The sequence below is a fragment of the Myotis yumanensis genome, unplaced genomic scaffold (genome assembly GCF_028538775.1).
Source record: "Myotis yumanensis isolate MYYU_CA2020_CCGP unplaced genomic scaffold, mMyoYum1.0.hap1 SCAF_16, whole genome shotgun sequence".
NCBI classification, from domain to species: domain Eukaryota; kingdom Metazoa; phylum Chordata; class Mammalia; order Chiroptera; family Vespertilionidae; genus Myotis; species Myotis yumanensis.
Genome location: NW_027223767.1, coordinates 39,897,897 through 39,920,628, shown reverse-complemented (window position 1 = coordinate 39,920,628; position 22,732 = coordinate 39,897,897). Strand labels below are relative to the sequence as shown.

Genomic DNA, 22,732 nt, shown 5'->3' with positions numbered 1-22,732 from the left:
AGCTTGTAAAGAAATGAAGGAAAATAGACTAGGACCTTATTGCTAAAATATAGTAAAAGCGATATATGTACAGTATGTCCAGTTTTTGTTTTCTACTGGTATGAATTCTAATCTTACTCAGTGTTTCAGAAGGATCTATTCATATGAATTTAAGCTTTGGTGAGATTTGTCTGTCAAGGCCAATTTCTTCTAAGAAAACGGAACCAATCCCAGCTGCCCAATTCTGGATTTATGCAGTAGAAAGTGAGCAGCACAAACGTGAACTGATTAGGATATTTTGTCTCTACATTGCAGTGTTGTCCAGGGACTAGGAAGGCATGTTCAGCTGTGTGATTCTGACTTGACAGGATCTGTCAGCATGATTTCCTTGCAGAATTAAATAAGATTTCTTTCTCCATATTTCTTCCACTACAAACTTCTGTAACTTTTCCCTATGGAAACCATTCTCCCTTCTTCCGATTCATTTCAGTCTTGGGCCTGTACCCAAGTGCACAGTCTTCCATAATACAGTTTCATTCAAGAGTACATTCCAACTCCGTCAGTCTATATTATTGCTACTTTTAATTCTTATTCTTTTGCAAGACCCATTTCGAAGGAGACTGACTTGCTTTCTCTGTGTGTGTTTTAGTGTGCCAGGACAGCCGTACTTGGAGGAGCCCTACCAGAATATCTGCTTCCAAGCTTTCTTGACCATTTTACAGTCTCCAAAATCACCTGATATGGATGATATCACGTTTTGCATGGTAGGTGGGACTATCACTAATCTTGTGAATGTCACAGATGGGACTAGAAGCAGCAGTGGAAACAAAGCCGTTACCAAAGATTTTAATTTGGTTGCTACTAGTATATTAGTTTTGTCTAGAGATCTAGGCATAAGTGGAATGTTGATAACCTAAAAAGACTGAAATCATATCTTTCAAGTTTAAATTATAAGAAACTGTTTTTGTTTGTTTTGTTTTGCTGTTGTTTTTGTTTTGCAATTCTAGGCTTTTAAATAACACTATTTTCCCCCCTCCTGACTATAAAAGCAATATAGTTTCAGACTAGTGACTTTTTTATTTGTTTTTATTTACTTATTTTTAATTTAATTCTCACCTGAGGACATGTTTATTGATATTTTTTTTAGAAGGGCAAAACGGGGGTGGAGGGGAGAATTAGCTTTTTATATAATCATTGTCATAATTGATGGAAATTGAAGTTTTCTCAATGTTTCCACTATTTCAAAAAGACTGCAGTTTACATCCTCTCCATGTGAGGAGCATTTCTTAAGGATAGAATTCTGGAAATGAGATTACTGAGTCAAAAAATCCATCTTGATCAGAATTGCTCTCCAGAAACCGGCTCCCACATTCATTTCTTTGCCTTTGAGAGCCGCTGAGGTGGTTGTATTATAGATCCCCTGCCTCTTGTCTCTGCTGCCGCTTTTTCATTCCTATCACATTTTTCCCGCTGAATGTCTCTTCTTTTTTTCTTACCATTTGTACATGCTGATTTGGAAACATGTATACAAGACTGCTCTTATTCAATGAAAACACTCTGTTCTAGAAAATAACTAGTAGTTCACCAGATATCTTCCCTGGATCTTCATGGGGTATTTTTGTTTTGTTTTTCCCCCCTCCCTGTTTAAAGGTTATTTCATCATCTGAAGACATTTTCTCTTCCATCATAAGTGGTGCTAGAAAGTTGATCCCTGGGCAACCAAATTTCACTTACCTTTTAACTTGGTCTTCTTTTTTCCCGCTAGTTGTTACAAAATGCATTAAAAGGTATACAGTCTCTTCTAAATGGTGGGAAAATGAAATTGACACAGACTGATGAACTTGGAGCTCTTCTAGCTGTGCTCAAGGTAAGGCATTGTCTGTTTAAACCCACATCCTGATTATGGTTAATATCTTTCCTATTTAAACCCCAGGCATAAGGACCATGTTATCACTCTAAGGCTAGTTTTGGGGTGTTATGTTTTAAGAGAGAAGAACAAAATGTTCATATTCAAACTTACTTAAAATTAAGAACTGAAAACAATAAACCTTGCTTTATTTAGTACATGTCTCAAAATTCTAAAATTTTATCTATCTTAACTTAGGAAGGGATTTTGTATGATCTGGAAATAATTTAATTTTAGATGATCTTGAAACTATATTTGAAAGAAGAACCAGGTCTTCTCCTTGCCTCTCGCCCCCCTATAATAGATAGGCCAATCAAGATGTGTGTCAGGCCCTAGCTGGTTTGGTTCAGTGGATAGAGCGTCAGCCTGTGGACTGAAGGGTCCCGAGTTCAATTCCAGTCAAGGGCAGATGCCCCGGTTTTGGACTCGATCCCCAGTAGGGGGTGTGCAGGAGGCAGCCAATCAGTGATTCTTATTATTGACGTTTCTATCTCTCTCCCTTCCTCTCTGAAATCAATGAAAAATGTTAAAGAAAAAGAAAAAAAGATGTGTGTTAGTAGGCTGCCAGGACATCCTTTGGCTTCTGAGCCTGCCAGTCAGTGGGAAAGTCAGGTCAGCCTCTCTGGGGACCCAACTGTCATCAGTACGGTCAGAAAATAGTATGAAGCTTTGTGCTAGCCTCAGATGAAAGCCATGTATGATAACTTAGCTTTATCATGACTGAAATTTTAATGTTTTCCCTGTGCCATCTCCCCTACTCCCAAAGAGATAGGCAGACAGATATCTACGTGTGGACATGGATAAGCTAAATTAAAAATTTATATTTAGATAAAATAATTACATAAACCTGGATAAATTTTATGTTAATAAATAAAATAGTAAGTAAATGAATAAACTAAAATCAGGTCTAATCTGGTCTGATCAAATCAGATCTAGCTAGATGTGATTAAACTCTTCATTAAGTCTTATAAGCTATCCTCAGTCCCATTTTTATTTCCTTAATAAGCTTCTAAACATTAATTTGTTGTCTTTGTGATCCAGAACATAATGGATAATTCTGGTTCTTTATGGTTTTTTGCATGTGCTTTCTTAATTGTCATCATTAGAAATCCATGTTTCATGGACTCCCCGGAATAAACATAGAGATGCCCACGGTGTTATACCCGACTCCACTTCCTCAGTATGATGGACGACCACCTGTCAAATTGCAACTACCAGAATCCAGTGCTTCTCGACCAACTATGGTACATTTATGTCTGTTTAGATTTAAGTTGCAGATTGTTTTTATTGCTTGCTATGTGTTTTCTATGATTTGCATCACTATTGTGCCAAAGGCTCATTTGAATTTGGTTCAGTTTAGGGATTTTAAAATAATAAATTTAAATTCAACACACTGCTGAAAATACCATTTAGAGCATCTTATACTTGTAAGATATCTAGTAAGTATAACAGCAATAAAAATGAGCATTCACTTTACACCCAAAGTCCAGCATCCTCATCCCTCAAATGCTCAAGAGTCAACAAACTTTTTTTGTGAAGGGCTTGCTGGTATGTATTTGCAACTGATGTCCTAGTGCAAAAGCAGCCACTTTGTTAATGAATGGGTGTGGCGGATTCCAATAAAACTTTATTTATAGAAACAGGCTGTGTGTGCGAGGCTGGATTTGGCCTTTGGACTGTAATTTTTCCTCTCTAGACCATTAATAACCAGTCAGCGAGTGGGTTAATACTTCCCAGGCAAGATCTTTTAACGTGTCTTTAACTGATTTTGAAGTGTGTAGTGGTGCGTCATCATGAAGCAAAAGTGTCTTCTGGCCCATTCTGGTGGTTTTACGATCAAAGCGTGGTTCAAATTGATTATTTGTTGTCAGTAGCAATCAGTAGTAACGGTTTCACCTGATTTTAGAAGCTCATAATACCACACCTTCCTGATCCCACCAAATGCAGAGCATTGTCTTCTTTTCAAAGTGATTTGGCCTTGCAGTCGATGTTGATGGTTGACCTGGATCAACCCATGATTTTGTGCGTTTGGGATTCTCAAAATAAATCCACTTTTCATCACCAGTCACAATTCAATGCCAAAGACTTTCTTTTGTGCCGTTGAAGCAACATTTTACTGATGACTTTTTGGTTTTCCATTTATCTTTCATTCAGTTGACATGGCACCCATTTTTCTTCCTTTAAAATCTTTCCCATTGCTTGTAAACGATCAGAAATTCTTTGCTGAGCAACATTTAATCTTTCTGCAAGTTGTTTTTGAGTTCGACACGCATCTTCATCCAATAATGCTTGTAATTGGTCTTCAGACTTTTTTCGGTTGACCTGGATGTTCTTTGTCTTTCACATCGAAATCCTCACTTTTAAAGCGTTTAAACCAGCGTTCACAAGTATCTTGAGATGGAGCATGTTCACCATAAGCTTCCTGAAGTATATGATAACTTTCAGAAGCACTTTTCTTCAAAATAAAGTAATGAATTAAAACTTTCCACAAATGCTCTTTTTTTGGCACGAAATTCGACATTTTTAAGCATAGAAATACCTATGATGTTAACACCTTCAGAAAATTTGACATATGAAGTTTTGAAGCTTGTGAATATAATAAAATAGCATGCATATCAAATCACATATATATCAACATATGTGTAACTCCATCTATTGAAAAAAATCCGCATTATTAACTAGTACACATAGTTTTTAGGAGTTTGAAGGGAAAGACGAAGATGAATAAATAACTGCAATGCAGTATTGGGATTTCTTTCATCAGCATATTCACAGAGTACTTTGGGAACACATTCAGGACATCCAAACAAATTGAGGAGTCAGAGACTTTTTAAAAGATGTGGCTAAACTAAGACTCCAGAATGAGTATTAGTACAGAAAAGGAACATTTTTATTTTGAAGGAACAAAAAATGCAAAAATATAGAAAATGAGAGTGCATATAGCCCATTGTTAACCAGTAGGTGTAGAGTGTCGGGTGTGCAGAAGGGAAAGGTCAGGCAAGTATATAGCAGAGGCCAAATCATAAGAGTCTTGTATAGCATGCTGAGGAGTTTGGACTTTTATCATATAGGGGGTAGAGATTCAAAGAATCTTATAGAGCAGAGTGAGATAAGATTTGCATTTTAGAAAAATAACTGGTAGCAAGTAAAAGGGTATGAGTCTGGAGCCACATTAATAATGTAAGATAGGAGTGATGAGGACCTTCTTCCCCAAGGTCATGGATTTTGAGAATGCAGAGGAGGGCACGGATTCCAAAGATTTGGGGATGTCAAAAAGCCATAGGAGAAAAGTAACCGGCTTTTACTTAATATCTACACCTACAAAGCCCCAATGCTCTAAAACATGCATTGTACCTAATGGATGAATGTCTCTCCCATACACCTAGAGTGGTACTGACTATGTATCTTGTTTGGGAGAACTGAGAAAATAGTCACTCGTCATTTTCTATAGACCTTGATTCTCTTGCAGAACCCCAGTTGAGAAGGCTGAATGCTTTCACAACAACTGTGCAAGGTAGGTGCTATTAGCCTTATACTTACGTGATGAAGGTCAGGCTCACAGGGGCTCAATGATTTGCCCAGGGTCACAGAGGTGGAAGATACCTGGTAACCCAGGCCACAAGTTTTGCTGTCTCACATTTTTCATACCTTGCTTCTTTTAATCCCATAGAGTACGTGTAAGCACTTAGCATAGTGACTGACACATGGGGTGTTAAGTAAGTGCCACTTTATTTTTACTTCTTTCAACTACATGTTGGGGACATATTTGGTAATTAACAAATGAGAAAGGACTAGTGACTCAGAAGCTGTTTTGAAATTACTATCATATATATATATATATGTTTTCATTTGCTCTTATCATCAGAATAGAAAGAAAAAATCAAAAATAAAACCAAGGAAAATCCAGCCAGGAGAGGAAGAGGAGGAGGAAGAGTCCAGTGGTGAAAGAGAAGCAGCCCCAGTTACTGGCTTGGGCAGAGCGAACCTGCATGAAGGGAGCACCCAGTCTCCCTCCTCCTTGGCTGTCCAGAGTTTGCGGGTAGATGGACGTGGAACTGCAGGAAAAGATGGAGTCTCCTCACCCTTCAGTTCTTCCGGTTGGAAAAGGGTCAGCAGTAGTGACTCAGACTATTCTGATACTGAAGGAGGCATGCAGAGTAAAATGAGGTAGTAGTATTTTGTTATATTTTTAATATTCTAAATTGCATGTAAGTTTTTATAACTTTGCTTAAAACACTGACTGCTGCATGTGATTCAACTTAAATGTTCTAATTTTTATGGGACTTTGCATTACTCTGCATTTTGCCCATTCTTTGATTTGCCTTTGTGCATGAGGTTTCTCTGCCTGGAATATTCTTTCTTTCGCTTTTTTTTTTTTTTGGTCTTTTTGTCTTGTTAACCATTACTCAGCAGTCATGTCCTCTGAGAAGCCTTTTCTGAGCTTCCCCGCCCCCATTCTGGCTTAGGTACCTCTGCTGTGTGACCTTATCTGTACCTTAGTGTCAATCATAATGTGTTGTAGTTCTCTCTTCCACTCTGTCTCTGCCATTAATAAGCCGGCCAGTGGCAGGGGCTGGTTTATGTCTGCCAACCTCAGCACAGTGTCTGGCACATCAGTGAGGATACTCAGGACATGTTTGTTGGATGAATGGATACTCTGCAGTTTCCTAACATCAAAATGCTGCCCTTTTCATGCACCTTTGGTTGCGGGCACATCCCCAGTAGGACATGTGCAGGAGGCAGCTGATCGATGTTTCTCTCTCATTGATGTTTTTCTCTATCCCTCTCCCTTCCTCTCTGTAAAAAAAATCAATAAAATATATATATATATATATATATATATTTTTTTTTTTTTTAAAGAAGAATCTCTTCTTTTTTTTTTAAATATATTTTATTGACTTTTTACAGAGAGGAAGGGAGAGAGATAGAGAGTTAGAAACATCGATGAGAGAGAAACATCGATCAGCTGCCTCCTGCACATCTCCCACTGGGGATGTGCCCGCAACCAAGGTATATGCCCTTGACCGGAATCGAACCCGGGACCTTTCAGTCCGCAGGCCGACGCTCTATCCTCTGAGCCAAACCGGTCTCGGCTATATATTTTTTTTAAATGCTGCCCTTTTATTCTCTATCTAGTTGTGTTTTTTTTAATAGCTTTTTGTACTTATGACAATGTACTTTTATTTTTTTATATATATATATATATATACATTTTATTGATTTTTTTTACAGAGAGGAAGGGAGAGAGATAGAGAGTTAGAAACATCGATGAGAGAGAAACATCGACCAGCTGCCTCCTGCACATGTCCTACTGGGGATGTGCCCACAACCCAGGCACATGCCCTCGACCGGAATCGAACCTGGGACCTTTCAGTCCGCAGGCCAACGCTCTATCCACTGAGCCAAACCGGTTTCGGCAACTAGTTGTGTTTTTTAATTGTCAATTTTATTAATGTGTTATATAAACAAATTGCTTTAACACGTTTTCATTGTATTTTGAAAAATAATTTTTTAATATTGTATTAGCATCTTTAGGACTTAGAATGTTGAATTTCTCAATGTATCATTTGAGTTGGCTGAAATAAATTTTATTTCATGCTTATATTTTTAAGAACTATTAAAAGACTTTTTTCTCTTGGTTATTAAAGGTCTTACCAAGCCAAAGTTCGCCAAGGAGCATTAGCTTGTTTTCTTTCTACTATAAAATCAATAGAAAAAAAAGTTCTTTATGGCTACTGGTCAGCCTTTGTTTCTGATACACCTGAGCTTGGAAGCCCACAGTCTGTTTCCTTGATGACTCTTACATTAAAAGATCCTTCCCCAAAGGTAAGAGCACTTAGATTCTCAGTGTTATGCTAGGAAGAAAAACTTTACTGTTGTTTTCTCTGCCCTGTTGTTTTTGTTGTTTTCTCTGCCCTGTCCAATCTTACATGAACACAGCTCTTACTAGTACCAACCCAGGTGTGGGGTGCAAGGGCCTAGCTCATGGCTACTTTTAGGACCTGGTAGATAATCCCATTGCCTTTATTCCAATTAAAATTATCCTAAAAATTTTGAAAATGAAAAATGTATATCGGAAGAAGGGGATCTGACTCCTGATTTTTAACTAACTGATGTGAATCATCCTGAAATTTCAGACGCGTGCCTGCGCTCTGCAAGCTTTGTCTGCCATCTTGGAAGGCTCAAAGCAGTTTCTTTCTGTTGCTGAAGATACCAGTGACCACAGAAGGGCTTTCACTCCCTTCTCTGTCATGATCGCTTCCAGTATCAGAGAGTTGCACAGATGTCTTTTGTTAGCGTTGGTGGCTGAGTCATCCTCACAGACCCTTACTCAGATCATTAAGGTAAATGTGCCAAGTTATCTGTTTCAATTTTGTATAATTATTTTTTAATTGTTTTATTGCTTAAAGTATTACAAAGAGTATTACATATGTGTATAATGTTTTGCAATGCTGAAAAGTAACTTGACTTAAGAATATAACTAAGTAGTCATTTTATTTGAAGATACCCTATTTGTACCTACTTATTTGATCTTACCTACTACCCTGTATGTCTAAATACATGATTTACTAAAAACAAGCAAACAAAAAAACAAAGAACACTCCTTTATATTTAGTTTTAAGTTGTACCAATGAGAAAACAAGTGCTATCTCCCTCCCACCCCCAAAGACAGAAAAGAAAATGAGTGATTTTCAAATAAATGTGAAGACTTCTTTTTAAATTAAATGCTGTAAAATTTTGTTTTTATGTTATGGCTTAATCAGGTCTGTTAAGCAGCTATTCTTGTGCTTTGCAGTGCCTTGCAAATTTAGTATCAAATTCGCCTTATAACCGTCTGAAGCTCAGCCTGCTGACCAAAGTCTGGAACCAAATAAAGCCTTATGTCCGCCACAAAGGTTGGTGGGAATTTAACACTTGGGTTGCGGGAAACGAGTTAAGTCGGCTCGCGTGAATTGCGCGTACTCGGGGGGAGCCGTCTTAACTCGGTTCATACAGATTTGCGGTGGAGTGCGGGAAACGTGTAAATTCGGGCCGATTGTAACTGCGTATTACCAAATATTTGTTTCAAAGATACCTACCTGCGTATGCGAACCGTTTCATACCCATTTCAATCGAACCCATACTTCAAAAGATATAGGCATTTTAAACTAACTCTGATTTTGCGCGGGAAACCTAAATAATTGCCCACGCCAGCTTATATTTTGGCGGGAAATTCACCCGACACCAGAGTATTAAAACTATTTGCTTCTTTATATCTGTCAAATCTAGATTATTAGTTTAAAAATATTCACAGCAATTGTACAGCTCTAAGATATCTCTACTTACCCTCCCCAAATTTTCAGGAGAATCAAATTGCTAGAACTCCACTTTTGGCCTCTGAAGTACCACTGGATGGGAGTGAGCTGGAAAATTGTTTGTAACGTTGAATGCCTCTTTGCTACTTCAGTGCAGTAATCAGGGTATCCCTTTAGACTGAGCCAAGTGCAAGGGATCCCCTCCCGTTGTAATAGTTTATATCCTTTAGTCATAAGTAGAGGATGGATGGACAGTCAAATAGACAGACATCATCTTTTTTTAAAAAAAAAACAACAAAAAACTGGAATATAAAACCTAACTTCTTTAACTTTATTTCCTCTGAAGATCAGTTAAAATTCCAGAACCTTAAATCCTCACTAACCTTAAATCCCCACTAGTCTTATTTCTTGGTATTTCCTGACTTCTTCCATACATAATATGCAGGGGTAGGCAAAACTTGGGTTACAGTTGTGAGTATGTGAAATATCTTTTTGTATTATTTATTAATTATTATTTTCCATATGAACAACTGTAAATCTACTTTTGCCAACCCCTGTATTATGTACTATAAACACTTGCCTTTAAAACATTTGTTTTTCTTTTGTTTGCAAGCTTTATGATCTGACCACATTCTGAAAAGTTGAGTTTTTTATTCAAAATTACAGAACTTGATGGCGGTGTGTATTTTTTCTGTGACATCGTGGGAGGGGTCCTGGACCTGGAGTCAGTCGAACTGCCACTTCTGCCCTCTCTAAACTCTAATTTCCTCCTAACAGGAAGCATTATACTTATCTCGTAAGACTTATAAGGCTTAACTGAAATAGTGAGGCGTAAACTGAGTCCAGTTCACTCCTTTTACCAATGTGTAAAATGGGACCCCAAAAGATAAATCTTGCCTGAAGGTGTCTCATCACATTAGTGACAGAAGTAAGATTAAAACAACCCAGGTCTTGTGGCTCAGTCGTCTGTTTATTCTACTACATCTGTAAACCATGTCTCAGAGGTCCCTTTCAAGTGTCTGACTCTCCTCCATCAACTTTTTATTAATAAAATTTTCAAATCCACAAAAATTTTCAAATTTGAAAGAATAGTACATTTTGTTCCTGAACATCTCTATCTCTACCTAGATTTAACATTGTTAATTTTTGTCATATTTGCTTTCTGTGTCTCTTTCTACATATATATAAGTGTGTGTGTATGTATATATAAATACGTGTATGTATGTGTATTTTCATGTGTATATATTTATATTGACTTTTTTCCTTGAACCATTTGAAAGTAAATTATAGGTATGATATTTTACCCTAAATACCTTAGCATACATATCTTAATAATAAAGATAACCTAAAAAACACAAAACCAGTTTTCCACCTAAGAAATTTATATTGATTCTATAATATTGTCTACCATCTTATTCACACTTAAATTTCCCCATGTGTCCCAAAAAAGTCTTTTATAGCTTTAAAAAAAAAAAACGCCTATGTGCTCGCTTCGGCAGCACATATACTAAAATTGGAATGATACAGAGATTAGCATGGCCCCTACGCAAGGATGACATGCAAATTTGTAAAAAACAAAACAAAAAACACCTATGTTCATTCAAGGTTTATATATTGCATTTAGTTTTTATGTCCCTTTAGCCTTTTTAAATCTAGAATAGCCCCCAACCCCTTTTTTTTTCTTTCATGATACTGAGTTTAGGAGAAGTCCAAGCCAATTGCCCTGTAGAATATCTCATATTCTCCGTTTATCTGATAGTTTCTTCATAGTGTTCACTTCTGTTTCTGGCCCCTGTATTTCCTATAAGCTAGTAAATAGGTCTGGTTTAATTAGATTCAGATTAAACAAGGAGGCCATAATTCTTAGTTGCTTGCAGGGATAACTGTGGTCCTTCTAACAGCTGTTCCCATGGTGATAGAGTTTTATACTGTTTCCTTTGACAGATGTTAATGTCCGTGTGTCAAGTCTCACACTCTTGGGAGCCATAGTATCCACTCATGCACCTTTACCTGAAGTTCAGCTGCTTCTACAACAGCCCTGTTCTTCTGGACTCGGCAGTAGCGATTCAGCAACTCCCCACCTCGGCCCCCCTGATTGGTGGAAGAAAGCCCCCGAAGGACCCCTTCTGGAAGAAGCATCAGTTAGCTCCCCAGCGGGGTCTGCAGAGCCCTGCTGGCTCATTCGACTTTGCATTTCCACTGTTGTGCTGCCCAAGGAGGACTCCTGTTCAGGTAGCGATGCTGGCTGTGCAGCAGGAAGCACCTATATGCCATCCCCCATGCGACTGGAGGCCTTACAGGTAGGAGGTGTCATTTCCTCGTCTCTGGAACGGAAGTTAATTATTCTTCCTTCATAGGGTGCGGGTGAGGAGTGAGTCCGTGAAAATATGTAAAGCTGAGCCATGTCAGCGGTGTCAGTGGGAGTTGTATTGTAGATGTGAGTGCCTTGTTTATTGGTGCTTGTTTTGTTAAGATTGTTTTTGGCTTTGGTTGTAAAATGTCAGGTTCACTCATTTTCATTGCAAGCCATTTTACTCACCTCAGGTGTTATATGACAGACATAATAATTACATAGTAATTCTGAAAGAAATTGTGTAATCTTTTTTTAAAACATATTTTTACTGATTTCAGAGAGGAAGGGAGAGGGAGAGATAGAAACATCAATGATGAGAATCACTGATGGGCTGCCTCCTGCACGCCTCCTACTGGGATCAAGCCCACAACCCGGCCATGTGCCCTTGACCGGAATCTAACTCGGGACCATTCAGTCCACAGGCTGACACTCTATCCACTGAGCCAAACTGGCTGTGTGGTTAATCTTTTATCTTCTATCTGCTTAGAGACAACAAAATATAATTGCTCCCTCAAAGGAAGAAAACAACTCTAGATTAAAGTACTTGCTTTTTCTGTACTCAAGTATGATCTAAGACAGTTTTGGTCCTGGGGTCTTTATCTGCTTAATATTAAACATGTCCATTAACCTCTTTAACCTTTAACTTTTTTAGCCTTAGTTTCTTCAGCTGAAATGTTAAATTAAGACCTACCTCAAAAAATTATACCCAGGCTTCCTTAAATGCAATAATGTTGATAACCTTAATGAAACGTATTTTGTAAATTATAAAGCCCTATAAAATTATATGATATAGTTCATTGATTTTAGTCATAAAATAAAGGTTATGGTTGTTCTGCATTTCATTCAACATCATATTTCAACACTTTGTTAAGTGTGAGTGGTTTCTGAAATATTGAAATACTTTTCTGGGTATTGGAGCCCTGCATTCAGGGCTTGGAGTTCATACTCTGTTCTCTTTGCAGGTATTGGCTCATCTGGCAAAGGGCTACTTTTCAGTGGCTCAGGTCTACTTGATGGAGCTTGCAGAGGTGATTTGCAAGTGCATGGGGGAAGCAGATCCTTCTATCCAGCTTCATGGAGCAAAGGTGATTTTCATTAAAAGCCACAGGCTCTTTTTCTTTTCTTCCTTTTATATTCTTCCTTCTGTTGCCTGTTCATCAGAGGTTTCTTCAAGAGGTTTCTGGTAGGAAAGTCATCCATTCCTCTATTTTCAGCTCTCTATATAAACCTAAAGAATTGATTTGGGAAGAGATTAACAATACAGTATATAGCTGGTGATTTTGTTCCGGAAAGAGTGCCTCTGACATAGAAGTTACATAGAAAAGAAAGAATCAATTGGAAATTATTTTTCCCCTTGATTTGAGGTAATCTTCACATGGAAGTAGTCTTTTACCTCCACAGTTCTAATACTCTGCTTTGATAACCTATTTCTTTTATCTTCACAGCTTCTGGAAGAACTGGGTACAGGCTTAATACAACAGTACAAACCAGATTCTACCCTAGCACCTGAACAGAGAGTGCCCGTCACCTTGGTAAGTAGATGTCAATTCATAGATTCCTCTTTTCTTAGTGCTTCGGTCAGTTCATTTTTTAGGTTCAATGATAAAGTGGAGTGGATGGTTTTTTCCGATGTCAAAACTTACGGTTTATTATCTTGGATAATGAGATACTAGGATAAATAGGTTTTATTTGCATTTCAGTTTATTTGCAGTCCAGGGTGTGGTAAGATTATGTGTAACAAATTATTAGCTATGCAAAAACCAATGATTTCTTTTGCACAAAATCTAGTTTGGTTACTCAGCCTGTCCAAGAGGCAGACTAGAATGGTGAGGAGAGCCTAGAATTTAGAATCAGAAGACAAGACATCAAATCTAGGGAGCACCACCTAATTATGTGCTTGTGAATATAGTTTCTCATTTTAAAGAGGAAGAAAAATCCTTAACTCCTAGGGCTGTTGGAAGATGGAATGAAAGGTAAAGATGCTGACAAATAGTAGTGCTCAATGAATGCTAATCCCTCACTGCTGCAACCCCCTTCCTGACTCCGGTTAAATTCTTGAGATGTTAGGTTGTGTCTGTTGCCCCACACTGTGCCAGTTCTTTGGAGAAGGAACACGTGATCTCACCAAAAAAAGGCTCCTACTTAGTGCCAAAAGCAAAATCAATGCAACAGTTTTCTCCCTCTGCCCTCCTCATCCCATTTATCCTTTTTCTTTCACAGTTTCCATCATCCTTGCAGGGAATTAAGAATGTCTAGCCCTAGTCCCTTCCTTCGTCTGCTACTAAAGCTGAAATGTCACCATTTGCAGGGAGATGAGTTGAGTTTTGCTATCAGAAAGACCTGGGTTAGAATCTAAACTTCTCCCCTTGTTTGTCAAGTGACTGGGCAAGACTCTTACGCTGTTCACATTCAAGTATTGTTTCATCTTTAAAAATGGGATATACTTTCTGTGTTATCTATTGTTGAATAAGAAATTATCCTGAACTTGGCTTAAAACAGTATACGTTTATTCCCTCGCATACTTTCTCTGGGTCAGGAATTGAGAGCAGCTTAGCTGGGTGGTTGTGGCTCAGGACTCTCATGAGGTTGTTAATCAGGATGATGGCAGGGGCGCAGTCACTGAGCTTGACAGGCTGGGAGGATCTTCCAAGGAGACTCACTCACATGCCTAGCAAGTTAGTGCTGGCCATTGGGAGCAGGCCTCGCTTCCTCCCCACCAGGACCTCTCCAGAGGGCTGCCTGAGTGTTCTCTTGACTTAGAAGCTGGCTTCCCCACAGCAAGTGAATCAGAGAGAGAGGGAGGGAGAGAGAGAGAGAATGAGAGAGAGAGAGAGAGAGAGAGAGAGAGAGAGAGGGAGAGAGCGCTGCAGGGTTTTTATGACCCAGCTTCAGAAGTTTCAGTGTCATTACCACACCATCCTGTTGGTTACACAGGTCAGCCCCAGTCAGTGTGGGAGGGGACTGCCTCTTAAACATTAGGCAGCGAGGATCACTGTGGGCCATCTTGGAGGTTGGCAACCACAGCTGTCCACATTCTCCTGGTTTGGGCTGGGGAAGGCCCAGACTGGGTTTCCAGGAGCTAGGATTGTGGGGAGGACAGAACTGGTGCACGGGATACATGGCAACACTTAGGACTAAATCTGTGGGGCAGAAAGTGAGACACCGAAACTCCAGATAGGTGTGCAAAGTGAAAGCCAGGGTTGCATGGGAAGGAAATTGGAAAGGTACTCTTCAGATGCCTCCCTTGAGGGACTTTGAAATGAGATGATTCTGCAAAATGCTTAAACAGAGCCTTCTGCTCAATTTCAGAGTCCACCATGCACCGAGTACTATGCTAGGAACTTGTACATGGTATCATACTTTCTTTTCTTTTTTAAAAAAAATATTTGTATTGACTTCAGAGAGGAAGGGAGAGGGAGAGAGAAATAGAAACATCAATGATGAGAGAGACTCAGTGATGGGCTGCCTGCTGCACGCTCCCTACTGGGGATCAAGCCTGCAACCCGGGTACGTGCCCTTGACCAGAATCGAACCCAGGACCCTTTAGTCCACAGGCCGATGCTCTATCCACTGAGCCAAACCAACGAGGGGCACAGTATCATTTTCTTATCACACAAACTCTGTCAGGTAGATGTCTTTGCCCTGCTTCACTGAGGAGGAACCAGAGCTTAGGTTTAGTGACTCGCCCAAGGTTGCAGAGACAGGAAGCCATGGCTGAAGGACTCATCCCCAGCTCTGCCTCTGGCTCACGGCCCAGAAGCCACTCCGGGACCCTGATCTCTGTGCCCATGAGGAATCTGGTTGTAACTGCCCTGTTCCAGGTGGTGCTCTTCTGGACTATGATGCTGAGCGGCCCTTTACCCAGAGCCCTGCAGAACGCAGAGCACCCGACTCTGCAGGCGAGTGCCTGCGACGCCCTGTCGTCCATCCTGCCAGAAGCCTTCAGCAGTCTGCGGGTAACGTCAGGAGTGGGTTCCCAGCCGTCAGTGTGCCATCACAGCTCCAGTTTGATTTTGATTCTTTCTCATTTTGAACCAGTTTTCCACATCATCTCTGAGGAAACGTGCTTATTCTACTTGAGTGTGGGGTGAGGGCAATGGGAAAACTTAAAACCTTAATATCTCGGGAAAGTTTTTCCTCCCCGTGCAGAGATTTCAGATCCAGAAGTTAGAAGGACCTGGGTTTAAATTCTAGCCTTTCCATTTTCTGGCTCTTTGATTATCTTAACTTCTCTAAAACTGCCTTTATCATCTCTACCTAAAATGGGAATTATGTGAGTAACAACAAGAAGTATGTGAAAATACTTAGCTGGTGCCCAATCCATATGGTATTCAAACCACTCCTTTCCTCTAGTTCTCAATGGCATTTGCATCTGTTTTCACTTATATAAATTAGCTTTTGAAAAAAATTTTTTTTTTATTGATTTCAGAGAGGAAGGGAGAGGGAGAGAGAGAGAAACATCAATGATGAGAGAGAATCATTGGTCAGCTGCCTCCTGCATGCCCCTCATTGGGGATCGAGCCCACAACCCCAACATGTGCCCTTGACCAAAATCAAACTCAGGACCCTTAAGTCCACAGGCCAACGCTCTGTCACTGAGCCAAACTGGCTAGGGCTAAATTAGCTTTATAAAGAAGGCAGCTTTAATGAAGTAGGAGAATAAAATGACCTAATTCACACAGCTGTACAGGTTAAATGAGCACAGATGCTGTGTGTGCCCTGCACCCAGTCGGTGCTCAGATATTAACTGGATCTGAAGCGAACCTTTGCTCTCTACCAAGGTAGCCTCAAGGTCTCAGTTGTGTTTAACTCCTGAATGCGAACTCAGACACAGACATGACATACCACAGTCACTTGTCAAAGACCCACTCATGGTTATTTCATTCTCGCTTTCCTTTGCCAACCTTTCTCACTGCAGAGTGACTGGCAAATCCTGTGCATCACAGTGCTGCTTGGACTGAACGACAGCAAGAACCGTTTAGTGAAAGCTGCAGCCTCACGGGCCCTCGGAGTCTACGTGCTTTTTCCCTGTCTCAGACAGGTCAGATGAGCCTGTGTAGCTCTTCAGCGCCTCTTTTAAAGTCCATATCAGTCCTTTTTTGTTGGTGGATGTAGAGCTCTTAAGTTGGACAGTAAAGGAGATGAAACTGCTTTGTATTCTGGTTTCCTTACTTGCCACTAAAATCTGGGAATACCTATAGTTCATTTATTTTTAATTACTTAGCACACAGCCCAGGACCCTAGATGCCCAGTAAATGTGTAATGAATAACTGAAAAACATGAGATGAGGCATTACCATGTGGTAGTAATAATTTAGAAGGCTGATAGAGTTTTTACTAAGAAGGAAATAAATTTCTCTTACTTGTGACATCTCACTAAGTAAATAGGATGTGTTTTGGAAATGCATTCATTGTCAACATTTCTCAAGGTGGAGATCTATCCAAGCACAGAATTCATAGGTAACTCTCGCAGGCCAGGGAATAAGGTATTTGTGCTTAGGCTTCTCAGGTGTGTGTGGCACATACCAAAATCATGGGAAACCTTCCCCTGGGATTTTAATGGGTGTCCACATTGTAATATATACAAAGAATAGTAAATGGATGAAGTAAATGAATTTTGATTTCCAAATAGAAATTTGTGGTAAAGGTTTATTACTTTATCTGAAAATAAACTGAGAATTTCCAAGGTAGCAGTGTGAACTTCTAAAGTGACTACATCATTTTGTTTTGTTTATCTTATAGGATGTCATATTTGTTGCAGACACAGCAAATGCAATATTGATGTCACTTCAAGACAAGTCTCTGAATGTCCGGGCCAAAGCAGCCTGGTCCCTGGGCAACCTGACAGACACTCTGATTGTCAACATGTAGGTGACTCAGCTCATTTCCCCTGTGTAACTTCTGAGGCTGAGGTCCCTACTATAAAGGAATTAACAACAATTTCCTCATATTATGTAGTCAGTCTTCCTGGCTTGTTTGTTTTATATTCCTTGAAGTAATGAGATTAGTAAGCTTAATATCTATATATATAAAAGCCTAAGCAACCATGGACCATTGGACGTTTGACCAGTAGCTATGACACGCACTGACCACCAAGGGGCAGACGCTCAACGCACAGGCATGGAAACATGGAACAGACTGATGAATCTCAGAGGGGAGGGGGAGGGGGAGGGTGGGAAAAGATTAACCAAAGATCTTATATGCATACTAGAGTCCCAGTGCATCAGTGGGGTCCCTTGGCCTGACCTGCAGGGATTGGGCCGAAACCCAAAGTCTGACATCCCCTGAGGGGTCCCAGATTGTGAAAGGGTGCAGGCCAGGCCAAGGGACCCCACCGGTGCACAAATCCGTGCACCAGGCCTCTTAATATATGTATAAAAATACTATATGCTGGTAAGAAATATATCCAACATTATAGAAAATGTGGAAACACAAAAGTGGAAATCCAAAACCTCTGTAATGGTTGCCCTACTTTTTAAATATCACATTTGCATGTTTTTTGTTTTTTTAAAACATTTTATTGATCTTTTTACAGAGGGAGGGAGAAGAATAGAAAGTTAGAAACATCAATGAGAGAGAAACATCAATCAGCTGCCTCCTGCACACCCTCCACTGGGGATGTGCCCGCAACCAAGGTACATGCCCTTGACTGGAATCAAACCTGGACCCTTCAGTCCGCAGGCTGACGCTCTATCCACTGAGCCAAACTGGCTAGGGCCATGTTTGCATGTTTTTAAGTAATATATTCACAGGTTAAAAAATATCAAACAGTACAAAGGGATAGTCAGTGTGAAGCCTTTATCTTAATCTAGTATCCCTCCCCAGAGGCAACTTGTTTCTCATACAATCATATACAAATTTAAAGTGTCCTGCTTTTTGTCGCTTACCTTTAACATATAACATATATAAGCATTCTCCTGATTTCTGCTGACTTTTTATAGATCATTACTTATTGCGGTCATCACCGTACAATGATTATTTAACCATTTCCTATTATTGGACATTTACATTGTGTTAGGCTTTTGCATGAAATCTCCATTTAAGTTATTTCTATTGGTTACATTCCTAAATGTGGACCTTCTAGGTCAAAAGGTATAAACTATAAGTTCTCTGTATAAGCAGGACAGATTTGTTAAGCTGTTTTCCTAAAGTTTTTATAGTTATACTAAGTGAATATATTTCATTGTATCTACATTTTAATGGGTTTTACCTTTTAACATGTTTTGCCTGCTTTGGGGGGAACAGGGAAACACCAGACCCCAGTTTCCAGGAAGAGTTCTCTGGCCTCCTGCTCTTGAAGATGTTGCGATCAGCTATAGAAGCTTCCAAGGATAAAGACAAGGTAGACGCACAACAAAATCTAGTGTTTGTCAGGTAGATACTGAGTGTATTATAGCTTCATTCCACCAGGTAGATCCCTGTTTCAAGGAGAGTAAGTGTGCGTTCAGGGTATAAAGTGCCCTGTACTTGTACAGTTGGTTTCTTATCTCCTATCTCATAAAAAACATCAGTGGCAAACAAAAAAACAAAAAACATCAGTGCCATTTGTAATGCTACTCCATGATATGTCCATGTTTTAATATAAGTCCAGTTTTTTTCAAAAAATCTTTAAGTAGAATGGACAAGTCAGAAAGGTGAGCAGCCTTGGTTTTTAATATCCGCTGTTACTCTAATAAGTTTAAAAAGCATAATCCTGGGCTTTAGGATCAGGCAGACATGGTTCAAATCCTGGCTTGCTCTTTAGTGGCGGGTGGCCTTTGGTGCATTATTTAACTTCTGTGAAGGTCAGTTTCCTCATTTCTAATATGGAAGTTGTTACATATACCTCATTGGACTCTGAGATATCTAATCTTAAATACCTAACACAGTACCTGACCGATATCAAGTATTGGTTCTGAAAACCTGGGAAGCCCTACCTCAGACTAACTCAATCCAAATTTCTAGTGTCAGGGTCTGGGAATTGGTTTTAAAAAAGAAAGCTCCCAGATGATTCTAGTATGCTACAAAGAAGAAACTATTTTTCTCTAGTAGAAAAGCATGGACTGGGATTATGAAACCCAGCGTCTCCCCCAGCTCTGTGCAAACCGACGGTGTCCTCTTGCCCCGGGGCTCCCTGCCATCTCTAACTCGAGGGAGATGGATATCTCTGAAGTCCAGTCTGACACTAAAATGTCAGGGTGAGGGACCTCTGAGAACCTCACCTTTCTGGAGGCTCAGAGTGTGAGCCAGGCCAGACCTTGCGGAATTTTGAGAACTCGCACCTTTACGGGCTGCGTTTTTCATTAGTTCTCTGGCTTCAAGACGTCTAGGGCCTCCTGTGTATTTTAAAGCCGACATTATAATTTCTGCAATATCTCTTTGGCAAAACAGGCTTCTAATGCTTTTACGTTTATTCTAGGTAAAAAGTAATGCAGTCCGGGCCCTTGGAAATTTGCTTCATTTTCTACAACCATCTCATATAGAGAAACCCCAATTTGCTGAAATCATCGAGGAGTCTATACAGGCCTTGATTTCTACTGTTCTGATTGAGGCTGCCATGAAAGTCCGATGGAATGCTTGTTATGCTGTGGGAAATGTATTTAAAAATCCTGCTCTTCCATTAGGTAAGAAAGTTCTCCTCTGCCCTCTGGTGGAGGGCCTCTTTGGCCAGCACACACCATCTATATTGTTATTAAAGATGTTCATCACAATATTATTTATCACAGTATTAGAAGAAATGGAAACATACTGAACACCCAAGTTTAGGGGAACTGTCTGAGATCAACCATGGTTTATATATTCATTGGGATATTTTGTTGCCATTTAAAATGATGTTTACAGCCTGGCTGGTGTGGCTCACTTGTTTCAACATCATCCTGTGCACTGAAAGGTTGCCTGTTCAGTTCCTGGTTAGGGCACAAGCACAAGCTGCAGCCTTGATCCCCAGTAGGGGGTGTGCAGAAGGCAGCCCGTTGATGTTTCTCTCTCCCTCCCCTTCCCCTCTCTCTCAAAATCAATTTAAAAATATATATGTATAAATATATTTTTTTTTTATTAATCCTCACCCAAGGATATTTCCCCCCCATTGATTTAGAGAGAATGGAAGGGAGGGAGAGAGGCAGAAAGAGAAACATTGATGTGAAAGACATCAATTGGTTGCCTCCCGCATGCACCCCGACCAGGGCTGGGGACCAAGCCTGCAACCCAGGTACATGCTCGTGACTGGAATCGAACTCACGACCCTTCAGTCCCAGGCCAACACTCTGACCACTGAGAAAAAGCCAGCTAGGGCCAATTAAAAATCTTTTTTTAAGTACCCAAAAAATGTGGCTATAATTCTTTAAAAAAAAACCCATAAACTGACAACTTGAGCACTAATGTATATGTTTCCTTCTGCACGCCCCTCTCCTTCTCCCCCTGTTGATTTCTAAATCTTCATTCCCTTTAATGACTGGATTCTTCTAGGAACAGCTGCGTGGACCTCCCAGGCCTACCATGCCCTGACATCGGTTGTGACATCATGCAAGAATTTCAAAGTGCGCATCCGGTCTGCCACCGCCCTTTCCATCCCAGGCAAGAGAGAACACTATGGGTCTGTGGACCAGTACGCTCAGATCTGGAACGCCTTGGTCACTGCCTTACAGAAGAGTGAAGACACCACAGACTTCTTGGAATTCAAGTACTGCGCCAGCTTACGGGCCCAAATCTGTCAGGCGCTGCTTCACCTCTTGAGCTTGGCCAGTGCCTCAGACCTTCCTTGCATCAAAGAAACCCTTGAATTGAATGGAGACATGGTCCAGTCCTATTTCCTACAGTTTTTAAAATCAGGAGCAGAGGGAGATGACACTGGAGCGCCCCACAGCCCACAGGAAAGAGACCAGATGGTCAGAACGGCCCTGGAGCACATCAGCAGTGTCCAGGCACTGGCTGGTGACACAGCCAAAAGGGCCATCGTGGCCTTTTTAGACAATATCCTGACTGTTTATTTTGACTCATCTGGATCATAAGTAGCACTCCTAGGATGAACGAATCGGTGAATATTCTACCATACTTTTCAGGGGTCAAGTGGTAACAGGAAGACCCAAGCTGGAGCATCAGATATTCAGGATTGAATCTTAGGGGTGAAAGTAATCCATCCACTGTTTATTTAGAATGAGTTAGCAGCTGGTTAAATTTTTCTAGCCCTGGCCAAGTAGCTCAGTTGGTTAGAGCATCGTCCCCTTAAACCAATCCTTAATTAGGGCACATACAAGAAGCAACCATTGAATGCGTAAATTGGAACAACAAATCGATGTTTCTCTGTCTCTCCTTCCCTCCCTCCCTCCCTCCTTCTCTCCCTCTCCCTCATTTCCTTTCTCTATAAAATCAAATTTTTAAAAAAATTTAATGTTTTCTAACAGGGCTCAGCCACTTTAGAGGGTGCATTGGCCATGGTCCAGGATGTTGGAACCTCTGTCCCATGCAACCAGGAGCCAAGGAGTTGGGTTGTAGTGTGGGCTGGGCAGATTGTGGGGTTGTGAAGGGTGTGACATCTCAGAAGTTTAACAACAACAAAAAAAGACAGCAAACGGATTTAGAAATTTTGTCTGTGGGAATTGTCTTCCTTTTGTAATAAACCATTGAAAAATGGCGTGTCTATAATCTCCTGTTTTTATCAAGTTGCATTTATAGAAAGCTGCACTGAACTCCCCACGTGCCCACCCCAGAAACCCCCTCCATGCCTCCTGAAGGAAGAGGCTTGTTCTCTTGTCATTTTCATAAAAGTAAAAATGTGTCATGTACAGCTTAGTCCTGGTTCTTTGGGCTTTCACTGGTGGGATTCTTGATGAAATATTGTGAAATATTTTATCAAGAAATATTTGGATGGTTTCATTTGATAAGTCACTCTAATCCTCTGCTTATCTTGAATAAAATCTAGTATTTTTCTTTTTAAGCCTTTTGTTTCTGTGAAGATTTCCAAGTCTGTGAAAACAGATGTTAGTGTTCGTATGCAGGGAAAGACCAAAGGTAAGCACTTCTAGAAATTCCAGTAGAAATTCCCCGAGTCTGGGGTACCAGCTTCTGTCCTGATGGAATGCCGACTGTCTTCTCACTGCACATGGTGTGTGTGCACCAGAGACACCCTAGGCTTGTGCCTTGGTAAAGCTGCCATTGTGAGAGGAAGCCACGCAGAGAATAAAGAGATCTTATTTGATGAGAATCAGTAAAAAGTCTGGCTCTG

General features: G+C 40.3%; 1 protein-coding gene and 1 non-coding gene across 2 annotated transcripts in view; both read left to right on the top strand.

Moving 5' to 3' along the window:
* Positions 1-22,444, top strand: part of HEATR6 (HEAT repeat containing 6) — a 28,613-nt gene extending 6,169 nt beyond the window's left edge. Inside the window, exons 5-20 of the mRNA XM_070393153.1 lie at positions 629-743; positions 1,745-1,846; positions 2,992-3,129; positions 5,751-6,052; positions 7,534-7,711; positions 8,023-8,229; positions 8,682-8,781; positions 11,125-11,480; positions 12,496-12,618; positions 12,979-13,065; positions 15,355-15,489; positions 16,452-16,574; positions 17,275-17,399; positions 18,778-18,874; positions 19,931-20,135; positions 20,977-22,444. Of these exons, the coding sequence (XP_070249254.1) occupies positions 629-743; positions 1,745-1,846; positions 2,992-3,129; positions 5,751-6,052; positions 7,534-7,711; positions 8,023-8,229; positions 8,682-8,781; positions 11,125-11,480; positions 12,496-12,618; positions 12,979-13,065; positions 15,355-15,489; positions 16,452-16,574; positions 17,275-17,399; positions 18,778-18,874; positions 19,931-20,135; positions 20,977-21,518 (2,935 nt within the window). The 3' untranslated portion in view covers positions 21,519-22,444. The remainder of the gene's footprint in view (positions 1-628; positions 744-1,744; positions 1,847-2,991; positions 3,130-5,750; positions 6,053-7,533; positions 7,712-8,022; positions 8,230-8,681; positions 8,782-11,124; positions 11,481-12,495; positions 12,619-12,978; positions 13,066-15,354; positions 15,490-16,451; positions 16,575-17,274; positions 17,400-18,777; positions 18,875-19,930; positions 20,136-20,976) is intronic.
* On the top strand, positions 10,664-10,767 carry LOC138995196 (U6 spliceosomal RNA). The gene has a single exon (XR_011468530.1). It is a non-coding gene; the product is annotated as a U6 spliceosomal RNA (small nuclear RNA).
* Positions 22,445-22,732: the final 288 nt, after the last annotated feature.